The 17,988-nt window shown below is 41.5% G+C and overlaps 1 protein-coding gene across 1 annotated transcript; it reads left to right on the top strand.

Moving 5' to 3' along the window:
• Positions 1 to 1,473: 1,473 nt before the first annotated feature.
• On the top strand, positions 1,474 to 6,889 carry MEOX1 (mesenchyme homeobox 1). The gene is made up of 3 exons (XM_005531493.2): positions 1,474 to 1,927; positions 5,774 to 5,946; positions 6,767 to 6,889. Exons 1-3 carry the CDS (start codon positions 1,474 to 1,476, stop codon positions 6,887 to 6,889), a joined length of 750 nt encoding a protein of 249 aa, XP_005531550.1.
• The last annotated feature ends 11,099 nt before the right edge of the window (positions 6,890 to 17,988 follow it).

Genomic DNA, 17,988 nt, shown 5'->3' with positions numbered 1-17,988 from the left:
GATTCCTGTGATAGAAAGGAATTTGATGTTCTTGTTCAGAAGGATCTAAACTAAAATAATTTGATTTCCTGAAAAAGGCCAAGTTCTAAAAACCAACAGATATAACAGGATAAATGTATTCCCCACCTCACCCAGATTCCATGAAATTTTACAATTCTGAACTATACAAAACCCAAAATAACGTATCACTTCAGCTCCTGTGAAAAATGAAGACCTCACATCTGTTAAATCTCTGTGCTCCTGAGAAAACCCAGCAGCAGCGGTGGGAGAAGGGAAGGAGGCACACACAAGGTGGAGCCAGGCCTGGGGGACATTTGAAATGGTTGTAAGCAGATTCTGGAAACATGGAACACATGCACACGTAAATTGTCATTAAAAATATGGAGAACAGCCTTGAGAGGAGTTGCAGTAACCCTGGCATAGAAGGGTTTGGGGCATTCTCAGCTGCCATACAAAAAGGGATTGAGAACAGATTCCCTGTTAATGTCTTCTCTGCTGGGATGGCTCTAGGGTCTAAAAAATCTGCTTTCTGTTAGGAAAAACTATAAAATGTTCAACAAAAGATTAACAATGTCTTTCATTGGCATAAAATCAGGAGATTTCCTTGCAGGAGGGTGTGTTGAAAATTCCCTAGAAAGTAGAATATAGAAAGAATAACTGTCACTGGTAGCAAACTCCAACTCTCAGCAAATACATGTGTTATAAATCTAACTAAATAAACAAACATCATTCAAAGTCTTGCATGTGTGTACAAACCAGGTTGAATAATTTTTTTTTTTAACCTTAGGATTGGGCATTAAATTATATATAATTAGTGGAGTTCTTTCTTACTTCTATTTCCCACTTTAGTTCTTGAAATTTGGTATCTATTGAATCCTGTTTTAGGGCTTTTTCTAAACCCAAGATGGAGAATTTTGTTAACAGTGCAATAAAAATAACTTCATAGTGTTACAAAGAAACATTAAAGACTTTTTTGTGTGCTGCTCTTTCCCTTAAAAAAAAAAAAATACAGACATTGTTTCTTTAAAAGGCTCCATCTGCAAATCCCATTAGATGTGCATATAAGGTTTCAGATGATTAATAGCTGCCTGCTTTGCTTTGGTTGGAGGGGCTGAGGGTATGTGTGTTAACCCCTCCCTCCCCTCACTCACATTTCACTTCACAAACTTGTCACTGTCTCCCCAGCACAGTATTTAAAAAGTGTTTCACTCATGCCCGGCACTTCACAAGGAAGCAACTGATGGCAATCCCTGCAGAAATCTGGTAGCTCCAGTCAGGGCAATGAAGACCTTTAGAACTAGAGTTCCTGAAGTAGCAAACCTGCAACAGCATCAAACCCACAAGCAAACTGTTGTTTAGGGAGGACATCTATTCTGTAAAATTTGGAAGAGTTTCCCTCTGCTTCTCTTCTGCTTTTGAAGGCTGAGCTGTCACCAGCCAGGAGCACTGAGGTGTGGACAGGACTGGAAGCAGATGGATCCCAGCAGCAGCAGCTGCATGCGCAGCCCACAGCCTCCCACCCTGCTCTGGGGGTGTGTGAGGAGCTCCCACACCGACCTGAGCACAGCTCCAGGGCTCAGCCACTATCCAGCAGCAGCACCATTCTCCTTCCAGCAAAAATCAGATTTTGCTGCTTACTCCGATTTCTCAGCCTCCTGCCTGGTGACAGCTCCCCACAGCTTTCCACAGGAAGAGCGGGCACTTGTGGAGCAGCATCCCTCATTCCAGCACTCTGACTGGCACCTGGCAGCAACTGAGGCCAGAAGAGGAATAAATCCAGGACTGGCCTTGGCTTCTGGAGAGTCAGAGAGCAGCAGCCCCAGCCTTGTGAGTGTGGCTGTGGGTGCGGATGAAGATGATGAGGCACCAGCAAATCCTACAAGTGACTGTGAGAAAAAGCCTTCCAAAAGGAAAAAGGAAAGCTCAGGTAGGTGATGTGAAATCAGGGTTGTGGTAGAGTGCAGGAGATGGAATGAGAACACGTGGTGAGACTGGGAGTTAAGAAAGAAAGCTGATGAGCAAAAATTTCATAATACTTGACCGGGGCAACTTTAGACAGTAACATCACTGTAACTGTCTCATTCTTATTCTGGTCTTTGTATTTCACTCCTGCAGATCTTGGGTGCTGAACTAGGGATTTTACTCACCAGCACAATTTGCTGTCACTGAACAGGAATCACATGGCATGTACACACAGAACTGAAAGTCCTGGGATGTGGAATTATACATTCACACCTGCCATTTTTCTGTGCAAGAGAGAATGGCAGAGAGCAAAGATCCCTCATCTTGAGCTGCCTGTGGTAGTTGGAGATGTCATACTAGGAATTTGACATCTCATTTTATGGGAAGAAGTACAAGAGGCAAGGTCTTCCTTTAAATATAAATTCTATTTGGTTGCACTAAATGTTAAATATTTTAACCTTAAAACAGGAGGTACTAAAAGCTTGCCTATCAGTACAATGTCCAAAAATGCAGAAAATGTATATGGTTTTCATGGTGTCATCCTGGCTAGGAAAACACATTCTTTCTACAGTGTAAATATCAATAATTTCATAGTTATACAAACTCTAACTTGCTGATATCTCAGATCCAAATCTGTGAAATATGCATAAAATTGTTTTTTTCTTAAGGAAGTTGTTAAAATTTAAGATGCTTATGTGCATTCAAATGCCATAGCATTCAAGCATACAAGCTACAGTGTAATTTTTCCCACAGTCCTGCTCCCAAGTGGAGAATATTTTCCAGTAGCCCCATTTCACAGGCAGAAAATGCATGGATAAAAATATTAATTGATTGACTTCTAGGTTTTGCAGACATTTATAGAATTTAAGTTCATTTATACTGAAAAAGGATGTTTAGGTAAAATTTTCTCAAATGCAAAGAAGTTTAAATAAAGTAATTATTTAAAAAGTGAGCAACACTTTCATTAAAACATCAGCAAGTCACAGGTAAACAGCAGATTTCAGCTTATTCACATTAGAGGGATTTCTTTATCCTTAAAGAGACTGATTCCAAAGCACATCTCCCTGTTTCAAGAAGAAAAAGGTGCCTTTATTCTCTCTTACTACTTTGCATTTTCTTTTCATACCTGCTGCTGTCCCCTACGGTCTTCCTTTCAGGGAGCTGTAAGCAATGACATCCCTGAGAGGTCTGGGGTTCCACCCTCTAGTGACCACTGCAGCCCTGGGGAGAGGCAGCTGTTAAATTCAGTCCAGCACTGAAGCTGGTTGGGATCCTGGAAGGAGACACACTCCTTGGGGAGACACATATCTGCCTTTGGTTCCTAAGCAGCATCTTTTTTCCCTTCCCTTCCCTTCCCTTCCCTTCCCTTCCCTTCCCTTCCCTTCCCTTCCCTTCCCTTCCCTTCCCTTCCCTTCCCTTCCCTTCCCTTCCCTTCCCTTCCCTTCCCTTCCCTTCCCTTCCCTTCCCTTCCCTTCCCTTCCCTTCCCTTCCCTTCCCTTCCCTTCCCTTCCCTTCCCTTCCCTTCCCTTCCCTTCCCTTCCCTTCCCTTCCCTTCCCTTCCCTTCCCTTCCCTTCCCTTCCCTTCCCTTCCCTTCCCTTCCCTTCCCTTCCCTTCCCTTCCCTTCCCAAACTTCCCTCTTTCCTCCCTGAACTTCCCTGAACTCTCCTTAGTCTCCTTTCTTCTTTTTAAACTGGCAGTACAGTAGGAAAAACCTGCCCAAGATGATTTGTCCTTTCACACATTTGTCATTTCTCACATTCTGTAGTCAAAACTGCAGCAGCTGAGCCACATTTCCACTTCTGGACTCTCACAGAACCTCAAGCATTATGTCTCTTGACAATACCCTGTGGCACGCAGTGTGCATGACAGATTCCATGCTGCACATCCTACTCTGCTCCCAGAAATATCCAAATACTCGTTTTAAATTACTCCCATTGTCTTTTGGAGATGCAGACCAGTGAAACTGCCCCTTGGAAAGGGAATCCTCCCCACAGGGCTGTGATGAACTCCCGTGTACTTTGCTTTAGCTACTTGTTTATCATTTCTGCCATGTGCTGAAGGCATTGGAGAGCTGCTGCAGCCTCCACGAGTCTGTGAGGGCAGCAGAGACCCCAGGGGATGCCCAGGGACTGGTGGCAAAGTTCCCAGCAAGAGATCCACACTTCAAATCCTGATTCCCCACTGCTCCCTCCCAAATCACACTTGTGAGCCCCTGGGAAATGTGATAGCGTGTCTGTGCTGCAAGGGATGAGAACAAAGGGGATTGTTAAACTGAGGGCAAAGTCATGGGGAGAAACTTCTGGAATTTTGTTCCTGTACATTCCCCATCTTTATTTGTGGAGTTCTGAAGCAGCAAAACCAGTATGGAACAAACCAGACTGATTCCCTTGGAATGGAAAGTTCCACTTCTGATGGCCAGAGATCAGGTCAGCTCAGTCACCAAGTCCACAGTCACACCTCACAGATTTCTCCAGTTTTACTACTTTGGCCCCCCAAAATGACACCCAGAAGATGAAGCTGCACATCATGGATAAAAATATTAGTTGATTGATTTCTAGCTTTTGCAGACGTTTGTAGAATTTAAGTTCATTTATACTGAAAAAAAACACGTTTAGGCAAAATTGTTACCATTTTGCTTATCATTTCTGTTTATAAATATTACACTAGGACACACAGAACTCCATTGCCTACTGGTTACACACAAAAATTAATTTACTCATTCTCAGCGTAACAAAAATGCTACTAGCATGTTTAGTTCAGGGAATCTAGCAAGAGGAGCAAGAGGGGAGAAAGCATCAAGGAACTCACAAAACTGAGTCCCTGAAACACTGGCAGTTTGGACTTTGCTCACTAAAGGAAATGCATTTTTCTTTGCATTGCTTGGAGATTCTTTGAGCACCAACTTTAAAAACACAGGAGGTAAAAAACAAAAAAAAAATAAAAAAGAAAGGAAAAGAAGAAGAAAAAAAGAAAGGATTGCAAAAAATGATAAAGGGTTGCCATAGTCTCAGGCAAAGTCAGTTTGTGTTTGCTTTTTATCATAATTGGTACAGCATCACTTTGGCTATGGCTTGAAATTTGGCCTTGAAATAGGACTCTTGACTGAACTGCAGAAATGTACACAAATAGCAAACAGGTTTTTCAGGGCATCACAACGACAAGGATGATACTGAGGCCAGTCATGTACACAGACACCAGATCTGCTTGTAGTTTTCATTTAGCAAGGATTAGAAAAAGTTAAAACACAAGAGTGTTCAAGGTGGGCCTGGGCAAAAACCAACTTCTCTGTTTTGCTTGTTTTACTGCCTCACATCCCCAGTATTTCCAGGCCATGCACCACAGCTGAGGGTCCTCTCTGCGTGATTTGTTCTTATGTCCTGCACCAAAGCTGGGCACCAAACACTCCTAACATCCTGCATGCTGCATGTTCTTGGCTGCCTGCTGCATGGTAGATCAGGGGAGGATGAAAATATGTACATAAGGAATAAAAATTAAAATGGGGGGAAGGAAGCTCTTTCGATGCAATGGCAGCAAGGAATGAGAGCTTCTTTCCCACAGTTCCTGTTCTGTGACTGTGCAGACCCAGGCAATTCTGACAACACTCCCCATCCTGACTGAGCTGTCCCACCTCTGTCCTCTCAAAACCAAGGCTGGCAACACAACTCAGTCATACTGAGCTCAAGGGGGCATAAAGCAAAACATCTTAAAGCTTCCACTGAGCACTTCAAGGAGTTGTTTAGATCTCTGCAACTGCACATGTTCACACACATCAACATAACCACCAATTACACAAGTGTGCTTGCCTCTTAGAGAGCCAGAACTCAAGCAATAAGGCAGAAAGCAGCAGCAAATCACGGAAGGAAAGGACTGCTTTCACTAAGGAGCAGCTGCGGGAGCTGGAAGCTGAATTTGCCCACCACAACTACTTGACAAGGCTCAGGAGATACGAGATAGCTGTGAACCTGGATCTCACCGAAAGACAAGTACTTTCCAAACCCTTGTATCCCCAGCTCCTTCTTCCTCCCCCACAACTTCTCCCTAATGCTAAAAACCAGATATGTTACTCAAGAGTCTGCTTTTGCAATGGCACAAAGGTATTTTAAAACAAAACCTCCACATTCTTTCAGACACCTTCGTTACACATTTTTGTAAGTAGTTAATAAATTTAGTTATGTTTCTCTAAACTAAAGATAGCCTTGGTAATAATTGGTCTCTACTGAGTTCTTGTTTATCACCATTCATTGGTACATATTGATATATCAAAGTTTACATATGGGATATGGATATCACCTTTGACTAACAGGAAATTATTCAAATGAATGTTTGATACATGCATTCTTCCTGGGTCAGGTGGTATTTTGAGATGATAAAGAAAGACAATTATACAGAGTTTGGTGGAAAGAGGTATTTCTGTTCTCTCATTGTCATCTCATTGTCCAGGTTTCCTTATCAAGGCTAAGTGGACAGCAGAACAATTGTGTAATTATGTGAGGCAAATTAAAAATCCTAAAGCATTAGATTGAATGGCCTAGATGTTAAAAATATATGAGAGGCACTGTGCCTTATTTGACATGAAGACAGATTCTAGGCAAAGCACTTGTACTACCTTTGAGGGTTTCAGAGGAACATCTGTGTGGAGCATTTTAGAAAGAATTGTTCCATAAAGGATTAGTCAAACCTGAGAGGCTCTGTTCAGCTTTTCTTCTAGAATTCCACAAATCATCTCTCTACACACATATGCATAGCTCTGCTTATACAGCTCAGGTTGAGTCAACAAGTAATTATTTTCTTTTTATCACCCAGGTCAAAGTATGGTTTCAAAACAGAAGAATGAAGTGGAAACGTGTTAAAGGTGGGCAAGCAGTGCCCCCACACGAACATGACACAGAGGATGTGGACTCTGCTGCCTCCCCCAGCTCTGACTAGTCCCTGCAGCAATGGGAGAGGAGTTTGGAGAAAGTCATTGATTGGAATGTGGGTGCAACTGCTTAGAATCAGCTACACAATGAGATCACCCTGCCTGCCCCAGTCGTGTAGCCCATAGTCTTTAAAAGGTGCATGATGCTTGAGGTTACCAAGGCAATTAAAGAGCACAGGGGGGAAAAAGCCAAGGGAGAGCATGATTTTGATTTTTGTCTCTCGAACTGTCTTACTACCACAGATGTGTCTACAGAAAAAAACAACAAACACCAAATAGAAAACAGAGACTCTCACCAGAAAATCCAGACTGTTAGTCAGCATATGCAGCTGTATTCTCATCCAGGGGTCACACCTATTTCCCTGGTCACACCTATTCGTTCTGCATTTGGACTTGACAATGCACATCTTCCTGTGCCCTTCTTGGAGAGAAATAAATACTTTGATAGTCACTGTTTTTTCTTGCAAAATGAGTTGAACACCTATATGACTAGGCAATAAGATTACAAAATAAAATGTGAGACTGAAAACGCACATACACAGAAGTTTACTCACCAGTTTTAGAAGAGATGGCTTTCACACTGACAGTCCAAAAAGGTAGGTGCCTTGTTGATGGCAGCAATTTGCAGAGGGAGATTTCATCCAGGCTTAATGTAAAACTGAAACTAAATTGCTAGATCTCAAATATTATTTTTCAAAACATTCATTACCAAATGTCCCAGCAGGCACAGCAGAGATTGAACTCTCAACACAACAGCTAAAATATCACTGTTTTGGTTTCAAGTTTTTCCAATAAACTGCCACAGCACCACCAGAAGTCTTAAGAACACTGAAGAACATTCCCACTTTAAATTAAAATTCAAATTCCCGCTTTCAACCAGCACTTGTAGTGTATAAAATTATGATGATTTAGAAAAGCATAGTGCCTGCTCCCATTTCTTGTATCTTTTTTGTTTAATGCTATATTTTAAGCAGAATTTTACACTAGTGTACCACATCATGACTATTGAGAATACTGAAACTTTGGTTTAAATATTTCAGATGTAACCATTAATTGCAGCTACAACCTTACTCTGATGCACTGCTGTTGTGAACTGTAGATATGCTGGGTATGAATTTGTATATCTGGATTCTATGTTTATAAAGCTGTTAGTGGTAATTCCACTTGTAAAAGACCTCAAATTTGATAAATATCAACTTCTCTTTTTTTAAGAGATGCTGTATTCTTTTCAAAGAGGTGCTTATTGTACTTACTGTATCTACTAAGAGAAAACATACCTTCTTCAGAGTTCCAAACTCTGATTGACAGGTGAAAAAAACCAACAGTTTAGAGTAAATATTTATGCAAAACCAATTTAAAAGAATTAGTATTTTTAAAAAGAAATATTTAAAACTAAAGAAACTTGAGCAGTTTGAGCAGCACTGAGGAAGCGAGTTTGGTTACTGTCTGGTTTCCCATACTGCACTACTTGCTCTTATCCACTTTATTCAAAAACAACACACAAACAATAAAACAACAAAGTTACACAAAACAAAATGCCAACACTCCTCTGCCCATGAAAAAAAAAAAAAAACAAACTAAGAAAACAGCATCAGGGATGTCTCACACAGGTCCTTCCACAAACCTGCAGTCACAGCGTGGATGAAAACCCATGTAAATTCTGTGAGTATAATAACTACTATATGATCAGTTATAATATTTAGGGGCACACAAGTTCTCTCTCCAAGCTAGACCTACCCCTGTCTCTTCAGGTCTTTATGTTAAGGAAAAAATACCCTCAGCTTCCTCCTGAGACACTTTTGGTAGATATTTAAATGGAAGGTGGTACAGAGATGGTCAGATCCCAGTTACTTCAGCAGTGATAAGGGTGGACAATGAGAGAACACCATTCTTTTGGTTAGCAAACCTAATGTCAGAAACAGGTTAATAATCTCACTACTCAGGTGACATAAAACTAGTTGGCTAAAATGCACAGATGAGAAGAAGCTATGGTTTACTGTATCTTTAAGAACAGAAATTGTTTTTGGCTTTACTTCTTGAACCTTGGTACCTTCTGATTTGACTTCTGACTAAACTCAGTTTGGCTCTTGGCAAAGGCTAAAGAAAGCTGTATTTTGTGAAGAACTCTGGTGCTCAGATATCCTACCCTCTTCTCCTGGAACAGAAATCACCAACAGAAATCAGGAGTTCTTTTTTACCTCTATCCTTGTAACCTCTTAAGCCATTTAATACTGTACATCACCTCCTCTCCACTGTGGTTAGAAAGTTTGTAACCTGCAGGAGCAGCTTATTTTGAGATGAAAACTTTCATGCTCTTGGCTACTAACATACACCAAAACCAGCTCACCATCCAGAGGAGAGGCTAATAAATCTTCCCTTTCAAGTAAGTTGTCAATGGTAGCATAATGAATCCTAATTTACTTAAAAACTGATCAATGGGATCTCGGTCTGTACCCGTAATTACAGCTCCTAAAAAGTCCTTGCTCTGAATTTTGAGAAATAAGCTATGAGTCACCTGTGAGATTGTCTTGTGCTTAGGCAGTTTCTTCATTAAACCATCTGCTCACTCTAAGATTTTAGTGTTTTGAGAAGGAACATTTCACTCCTGACATCAAAGCATTTGACCTCTGAACCTCTGGTGCCAAGAATCTTCCAGGGAAGGCCTGTGGTCTGGGAGCAAAGTCCGGCACTTATTTTTCTCAGAAATACACATCAGGCTCTATTCTCCTCACAGAAGGGAGGGAAGCTACCTGGGGATGTTTGGCAATGTTTTCCATGCCTTACTCTCAGTAAATAATCTGAGCACACAATCAGCCCATGGCATCAGAGAAGTCTGGCAGGGATTCCCCAGGAAGCACAGGCAAGCAGAGCAGTGAGACTTTCTGCCAGTGCAAACAGCTCACAGGGAACAGGGATATCTGGATAAACACAAAAATATGTGCTGGAGCCCTTTGTATCTGTGCTGCCTCTTCCAAACAGAGCAAGAGAAGTGCTTTCCTTAGAGCCAGAGACTTTATGGACTCTTTATCTATCTAGCCAGATGCCAGTGGAGCAGAGGCCCTTATTTGTTTTACAGGTTCTGTATCCTATGACTCCTCTGTTGTTAGTCCTCAGTTGCTCCATGCCATTCTGCAGCTTTAAGCCAGTGATTTTTCCAGTCAATGGAGCTACTTAAACTCCAAAGACAACCCCAGGCCAGTCCAGTGTTGCCTTGGATGTGTCCAGGGACGGGGCATCCACAACTCCTCTGGGCAACCTGTGCCAGGGCCTCACCACCCTCACAGTAAAAAATGTCATAGATTTGCTGTGAATAAGGAACCAAACCCTCCAGTTCACGCTGTCTGGGAAACAAGAGAGCCCTTTAGCAAACATTTCACAGCCAGAGATTTTGACTGGGACACATTTTACACGAGCAAAGCTTACAAATCCTACTTCCTGTAGAATTTCCTACACATGGAAACAAGCACACACAACAAATCAGGGCATTTTACAGAACACACCATTTTTCAATTACCCTATTTTCTTCCCCCACCTCTAGCAGTGCTTATATTAAGTTTCATCAGCCACTATCTCAAATTTTAGATAATTCCCTTCCCTTGAGGAGAGTGCACAGCCCCTTCAAGTCTGCCTTAGTTACTGGGCTCAGCGTGCTGGACCCGCACAGCTCCTCCGGACAGATGGACAGGAAATTCACTTTCTTTCAGTGCTTACAGCAGAAGGGCTTTGTCTGACTGGAACTTGCCTGGTGTGGCTGTAAAATAACCTCAGGCTCAGGCTCTTGCCTTTCAGGCTGTATTTGTGAGTTATGATGGGGCAGCTTCCCCTCAGCTCTGGGTCCAGGTGTTGGCTCCCCATCCCCACCCTCCCCACACACAATGCCACATTGTTCTGCTTTCTGCACGAAGGAAGGATTTCCATACACTACCAGACTCTTACACCACCGTCCCCTTCCTCTATACCATAATTGTTATTTTATTCTTTTAAATAACTCTTAGACAGGGATAAGCTTCCAGGGTTGTCTGGAAGCTCCTCTGGGACCAGATTGCAGAAGAGATAATGGGAGTGAGTAACAGAGAGGATGGTGACTTCATACCATGGAGCTTTGAGTTGTGTTTCTCTTTCCTTATTAAAGAAGAAAACAGTTTTTCAAGCCTTGCTGAATATCCCTGGCTTTGGAGCAGGGCACAGACACGTGACTTGACATGCTTTCTTACAGCCTTTAATTTTTAGTTCAGTGAAGGTTTATTATGGCCCATGCTCATACCTGAGGTTAATCTGTCACCCAGAATGCCACGTGTGAAGTATTTCCTATACCCAGGAATTCATCACCAGGTGAGTGTTAGCCCAGCAATGCTCCAGTTAAGTTGATGGTTGTAAAGACACCCAAAAAAAGGATTGTTTCTTCCTTTCAATACTCACCACAAACATCCTAGCAGTTTTGTACCTCCATCTACTTTTAATTCTATATTTCTATATTTCGATGCTTTTGTATATCTACATTTCAACACTTTCCATTCTTTATTTCTTTCATGAGAGATGATCAAGAAAAGTGATGTAACTGTTGAGAATCTCTGCAGTTTCCAATCCAGAAAAAAAAAAAAAATTATCAGATATAATTTAATTGCTCCATCCACTTTTCTTAGCTAAGGAGGGCAGACCCCTGAATCTGGACTGGAAGTTATTTTCCAATAAATAGCAATATAACTCTCCATAATAATTATCAACAGTTGTTTCTGTCTGAAGTTAACTGAAAAGGTGATTCTGGGGAAAAGTGGAGCTCAAGAGGACAATCTTCATTCAAGTACACAAACATCCAGTACTCTATTCTATGATTATACCTAGAAATGGCACAAAATATAAAATGAGGCCTCTTACTTAAGAGCCCTGGCAACATGGACTTGTGTCAGGCTACTTGCTGTCTTCAAGTCGCCTGTATTTAGCTGGATTAAGTTATAAACTTCTTTAAAGTATCTCAATAAAAAAATAAATCTATTAAAAATAATGAGGTGAGAAATTGTCTGCGTCAGGAAAACTTTTTAGGCACATCTCTCTGGTTTATTTGCAGGAGAAAACACAGACACAACTGGAATAAGTTTCACATTACAAGACTTAAGGGTTCTTGTATGCACTGAAGACTTGTTTATACTGCTGGGTTCCAGTCTGAATCTGGTTTATATCCTGTGAATGCTCAGGGTCCTTCATCCACTCCAGGCAGGAAGTCTTTAATGCACACACTGAGAAGACATTTTCAACTATTCAAACATTAAATAAATAAGCATGAAAAAAAGTCATTCTACTGCAATAATTAAATTCTTCCTGTGTCTTTACAAGAGTTCTGGAAAAAACAAGCCTCCCAATCTTGGCAGAGCTGTTTAAAAAGTCCAAGAAAGCCATAAGGGAAGGAAACTCATTGGAAACCCATCCATTTTCCCTTTGCATTTTGTAGCACCATGAGATATTTAAGACCAGAGCCTCGCAGCGCTTGGCTCAGAGCAGGCCTTGTCTCAGAGACATTCTGTCATTTAAAATAGGCAATTATCAAGAAGAAAACCAAAATGGTCATGTGTATGTACCCTCCTTCCCAAACTGGAAAGTGGGGACTTGCCCAGTGCTGGAAAAGCACTAGAGAGAGAACTGGGGGAACTGAGGGAACTGAGTCCTTGTCTGGTTCAATATTGATCTTCTTCAAGAGATGAAATATGGCCCACATTATCCCATTACTTACACATCATAGATGCTTCTTGTGCACTGTGAGGATTTCTCAGGCAGTAACTAGGTGAGAGAGTAGCTGCAGAGGAAGCTGTGTCTGAAACTTTCTAGAACTTTCAGTGCACTTGATAATATTCTCAGTAATGTGCTCTAACTTTTGGTCAGCCCTGAAGATGTCGGGTGGTTGGACTCAGTGATTGTTGTTACAATCACTTCCAAATGAAAAAAATCTCTTCTAGTTGCAGTTGCTCTGACATCTTTTAAATACATGAATAGGTAGGAAAAATGTAACTCACCATATGGAAAACAATGCAAGGGTAATAATGTTGGACTTGTAATCTGTGTATAACTTTAAATATGGAACTGGGCTTGAATTTTCACTTTCCTTCACAGTTGCCAGGGCAAACTTGACTAGCATTATTTTCAGGAGAAAAATGATCTCTCTTTTTTACAGTCTTCTCTCTGCTGTAATTTCTTTGTGTCTCTGCCAGAATCAAGATGAGGTGACGCCAAGAAAAAGGATGAGCTCATTGCATTTAATAGTATGAGATTTCACAAATAAAAACTACATTACTCAATTGAGAAGTAGTCAGTTGTATAAAACAGGGTTAAAGGCAGGTAGTTTTAATTGGAAACAAAAAGAATTAATTCAATTCTCATGCTGGTTGTCATTAGTGAACTGATGTGATTAGCCTTCCTTAGGGATGGAATTTTAGATTTTTCACCATTATTGTATTGTTACTGCACTTTTATGATAACATTAAAAGAACAAGATAAACGTTGTTGGTAAAACAACACAGTGAAAGCAGTGAATTATAAGAAAGAGTCATTTGGATTTTCCTGTTCAAATCCAAGGCATAAATCTCAGCCTCAGGAACAACAGGTTCAGCATTCTCTCCGCGACTTTTCGATTTCTAGCATCCCACTGAGCTCAAAAAGGTCTTATTCCACAGAAAACTGAACCCTTCTCAGTGGTGCTGTACCAGTTCAGAAGAATATCTCAGACCTGAGGAAACTGTTGACCATCAGCTCCACAGCAGTGCATTTTGCAAACAGAAGCACAGTCTCTTTTACAGGTCCCATGCAGCCTTTGCCATGTGCCACATGGAAATGAAAGAGCCTTCAAGAGGGAAGGACATTTTGGGTGTCTGTAACGCAAATCTGAGCTCATGATGAGTTTGACTGGGTGCTAGACCTTGGCACAAGGTACAACTGAATCATTTTGTGCAAGGCAGGCAGCCACAGGTGTCAAAGATCACCTCACTCTCTTATGGGAGCAAAATTTAAATAAAACTTATAGATCTGTGGTTTTCCTGTATCCTTATGAAAATCCTTTACCTATGCTGCCAAGAATGCCATGACTCCTATCTGGAAAGCAAAGGAAGATATGATCCATTCTGTCTCCTTCATTCTCCCTGCAGCAGAACTGGACCAGAATCCCCAGTGGTGCTCCCAGTGGTGTCTGCTCCAGTGTCTCACTGACACAGAATGACCTAATTTGTTATGACTGGTGAGAACTGAGAGAAATTAAATCCAGGGTCTGTAGTTAATTGGGGTCAGGTTGAGATGATTTATGACCTGAGGAATGTACTCACTCCTTACACTTATCATACAAACAACAGTATCAATTGGACCCAGCAACCTTTGGAATCAAATTGAAATTGGGATTTTCCAGAAAATGAGTAGTAGCAGAGGCAGGACCCATGGGAGGAGGCAAGCTGGTGGGCAGATGAGGCTGTATCTGAACACAAAGCCAGGTTCTCTTCCCACTCTTGATCAGTTACCCTCCAAGTCGAGATTTATTGTGATTCAGAGGAGAGATGGAATAGGTCTATGCCAAGGAAATTTCATCTGTCTGGAATCTGACAGAAAAAAAAAAAGTTTGGAAATTTCAGAGGAAGCTGGGATTTGTCCCAGTTGCAGTCTCTGTGTTCACTCAGCCAGCTCATGTTAGCAAGTTAGGCTCACTGAAAAATAGAGGCAAATGCTTTTCCATCAGTCAAGAACCTGGAGTTTGGTCCCACATCAGTGGCTGTGCAGTGCAGCCTTCAGCAGGTCCCCCCATGCCTTTTGCAGGACATCTGAAACAAACATCTTTCTTTTCTTTGTAGACTTTAGAAAAGGATTAGAGAAGAGTCACTCTATTTTCAAGTTCAGAGCATTTTATCACACTTCAGCAGTTAAGTTGAACATGAAAATAGAACTATTCAATAATGGTTTTCTTTGGGGGGAAAAAAAAATCACAGTTTCTTCCCTAATTAGGACTCTGCTTCTTCATTTTTCCTAACTTTGTGGCCTGTTTCTGATTACACAAGATGCAGCCACTCTTGTGCCCACTGAAAGCAGTGACTGATTTGGTTTGTTTGGTTTTTTCAAAGTAGAAAAATCATCTCTATTCTGCTAATGTCTATCAAAATAGGCAGAGAAAGTGAAGGAGAGAAAGAAAAATTGCTGCAGTCCCAGGAGTGGAGGTTATAACCCTCTCCATGGGTTTCTGTGCTTTTTATTGAACACAGTTTTACTCACACACACCTTAACCTGCCAGCTCAGTGAAAGTGCATCAATCCTTTACCTTCCTGTCCCCTCTGAGTGTCTTTACACTCCACATAGATATGAGCTCAAAACATGTAAAAGCTTCTTAGGAAAAAGAGTGGTTGTTACAGAAGGGTGCAAAATGCTGTGGGAGGGCAGAGAAGGCTGACAAGGCACAAACCAGTGTGCCTGGAATCATCTCTGCTGCATCCCAGAGCCTTCATCCCAGGGCACGTGCTGCAGGAGCAGGAGAGCATCAGGCTGAGATATTCCCTGCACTCAGTGCAAGCCCAGAGAGCTCCAGCTGCAGCACAGGGAACTCCAGGAATTTGCCTTTGCCCTTATAAATCTTCCTGGCTCGCTCTCATCTGTGGGACTGGCAGAGGCTGCGTTTGGCAGAGCCCTTTGCTACCTGCAGTTTAACTCCCAGGCAAGCAGACTGTAATAACACAGGGTATTTATTCAGCTGTGCCTCTCCTGTGTATCCTGGGGAGAAAAGGTATGTTCTGGCCTCTTTAATCACTTCATTCTTTGCTGGAGTAAACAAGAGGAGCCACGGGGGGTTGTCTTTGCTTGTGAGGTTCTGCTGTGCATGGGGATTGCTGCAAGAGATGCCTTCACTGTTAGAGAACAAAGTTCTTGCTCTGGAAGGAGGGAAAGATGAGCTGGGGTGACTGCAGATGTTAGAGGGAATGCAAAAAAAGGACTGAATAATGGTCCAAATAACTGTTTTCCATCCCTACCAACAGACCAGGCACCATCTCAACTGGTGCACCCTGTGCTGCATCCAGGGTGGGACAATTTGTCACCACAGAATTGAAAAGGAGGAGGGAAAGTTCAGAGCAAGGCAGGAATCTGCTGAGTTTCTGCCACTGTGCACTGGGCTTTGTCAGGCCCTGTGCTCCACCACCTCTGCAACTTTCAGAAGGAGCCACTGCAGCCTCTCATGAAGGGCAGTGCTCTGAAAAGAAGTGCTGCAATAACATGAGCTGACAGCAAAGTTCCCTAAGAAGCATCTGGCCAACTCACTAGCATGAGTTTACACTAAAAACTCTGACAAACAGAAGTTGTTGGTAGGTTCTTTAAAAATATTGCCAGAAATGGTTGAGAAATTAGTGTTTGTTTTAATTTTTCTTGTAAGCAAGCCCTGAAACACTCTTACATGCTGACAACTACTATAAGGAAAAATAAAGGTTTATTTCAAAAATTTGGATCCTTGTTTTCTTTAGGGCTCCTAAGAAAGAGTAATTTCAGTTGAGTTCAGAGCTGAGGAATTTTTACACTGTTGCTGCCCTTCCCACAGAAGGTGAAGGATGGGATCTGGCAGAGGTGCAGGAGTGCCTGCAGCTGCAGCAGGACGTGCTTTGAGCTGCTCCTCTGCACCTGCTGCTCAGGAGCCTCCCCACCCTGCACCCCAAAGCACACAGAGCTGCCCCCTCCCCATCTCTTGGCCAGTGCCATGTAAGGTGTCAAATGTGAAAGGACAAGTGTCTTCATCAATATTTACAATCAGGTTACTTGCCCCACATAAATATATCCAGAGCCAAAAAAAGGAGACACGATTTACTTCTTCAGAACAAGGGTGGATTGTTGTATGAGGCACATTTGTGTGATTTAAAATGGCTTTTAAACAGTGAATTTAACGTTAATTTCATATATAACACATATTATGTTTGTCTATCTTTAGGTTTTCAGTATGGTACACACCAGGTTGTCTGGCAAAGCAGTATGAGCCCAGCAGGGGCTTCACTCAGAAAATGCTGAGTGCTCCAAATGGGCTCTTCACTCCTTCCCCTCACCAAGTTCTCCCTGGCAAACCTACTTGGCCAAACAACAGGACTAAACAACTTTCAAAAAAAGAAGGTAAAATTCTGATAAGGTAGGATCCTCTTTTCAGACTTTCAGAACCTGAAGTTTTAATATAATGATTTAATATGATGATTACTGCAGGCAGAAATAGCTCAGGTCCTGCAGCTCAGTGACCTTCCATTCCCAGGGCAGGTTCTTTGGAAAAAAAGTTTTCTCAAATTGTAATTACATGGATTTTTCTCACCACTTTTAAAAAGAGCAGAGGTTACACATGTTTTTCACACAGCCTTCCATTGCATAGAAGCTTTCTCCCCCCCATCTCTTTTCCTCCTACATGGAATAAAAAAAAATCAGAGGTAGCAAGTGAAGACAAAGGTAAAAAGGGCTAAGTGTCCCTGGGGGCAGATTTGCTGTATTACTTCCAATACTTTGAAAATGTGAAAACACATTTGACTGATTCTTCTACTTCTACATGGATAGTCTCAGCTTCTTTACTGTGATTTATATGCAAGAATGAAGTCTATATTGATTATCAAGACCTAGCTCTGGATAAAAAATTTTCCTAGATACTAGACTTATTTTGCATCAGTGAATTTCTCTTCATTTTTGGATAATGAATGGGGATGGCCTAGCATTTAAAAAATAATAAAGTCATTGAATCAAATTAATCTTAGCTGGAATTTAATGCATAGGATGTTCTGAATTTTCTGATTTTCAGGAGGTCTGTGTTAATAACTTGTTTCAAGATGCTTTTCCCAGTTTTATTGTTATTGAATTATATTCCAGGGACTGTTGGATTCCCATTTAGCTTCTCAGACATATCAGAAATTGCACTGATATGTCAAAAAAACCAAGGCACAGATTCTACTTTTTGTCTTCTTGTCTTAGCAATCAGCCAATACTGTCTATAGGTAAACAACAGAAAGCTGTTTTTTGGACCAAAATAAGAATCCTATGAAAAATGGATTATTTTTTTTTCCCAAGTTTGTTGGGTGGGATATTTTGAATTTGTGTTTTCCTTCATAATGCACTCCTGGGTCCATCAGATTCATCTTCT

The sequence above is a fragment of the Pseudopodoces humilis genome, chromosome 29 (genome assembly GCF_049639895.1).
Source record: "Pseudopodoces humilis isolate 2021_Gansu_Grassland_sample_001 chromosome 29, ASM4963989v1, whole genome shotgun sequence".
In the NCBI taxonomy this organism is placed as follows: Eukaryota; Metazoa; Chordata; class Aves; order Passeriformes; family Paridae; genus Pseudopodoces; species Pseudopodoces humilis.
The sequence above is the reverse complement of the archived record's forward strand: the minus strand, read 5'-3'. Positions and strand labels throughout refer to the sequence as shown.

Bases quoted from the DNA above. Each gene is read 5' to 3' on its own strand.
- MEOX1 (XM_005531493.2), top strand. From the start codon at position 1,474: ATGGATCCCAGCAGCAGCAGCTGCATGCGCAGCCCACAGCCTCCCACC. The intron at 1,928-5,773 runs GTAGGTGATGTG...CTTGCCTCTTAG, and splicing joins AAGGAAAAAGGAAAGCTCAG to AGAGCCAGAACTCAAGCAAT. The intron at 5,947-6,766 runs GTACTTTCCAAA...TTTATCACCCAG, and splicing joins TGGATCTCACCGAAAGACAA to GTCAAAGTATGGTTTCAAAA.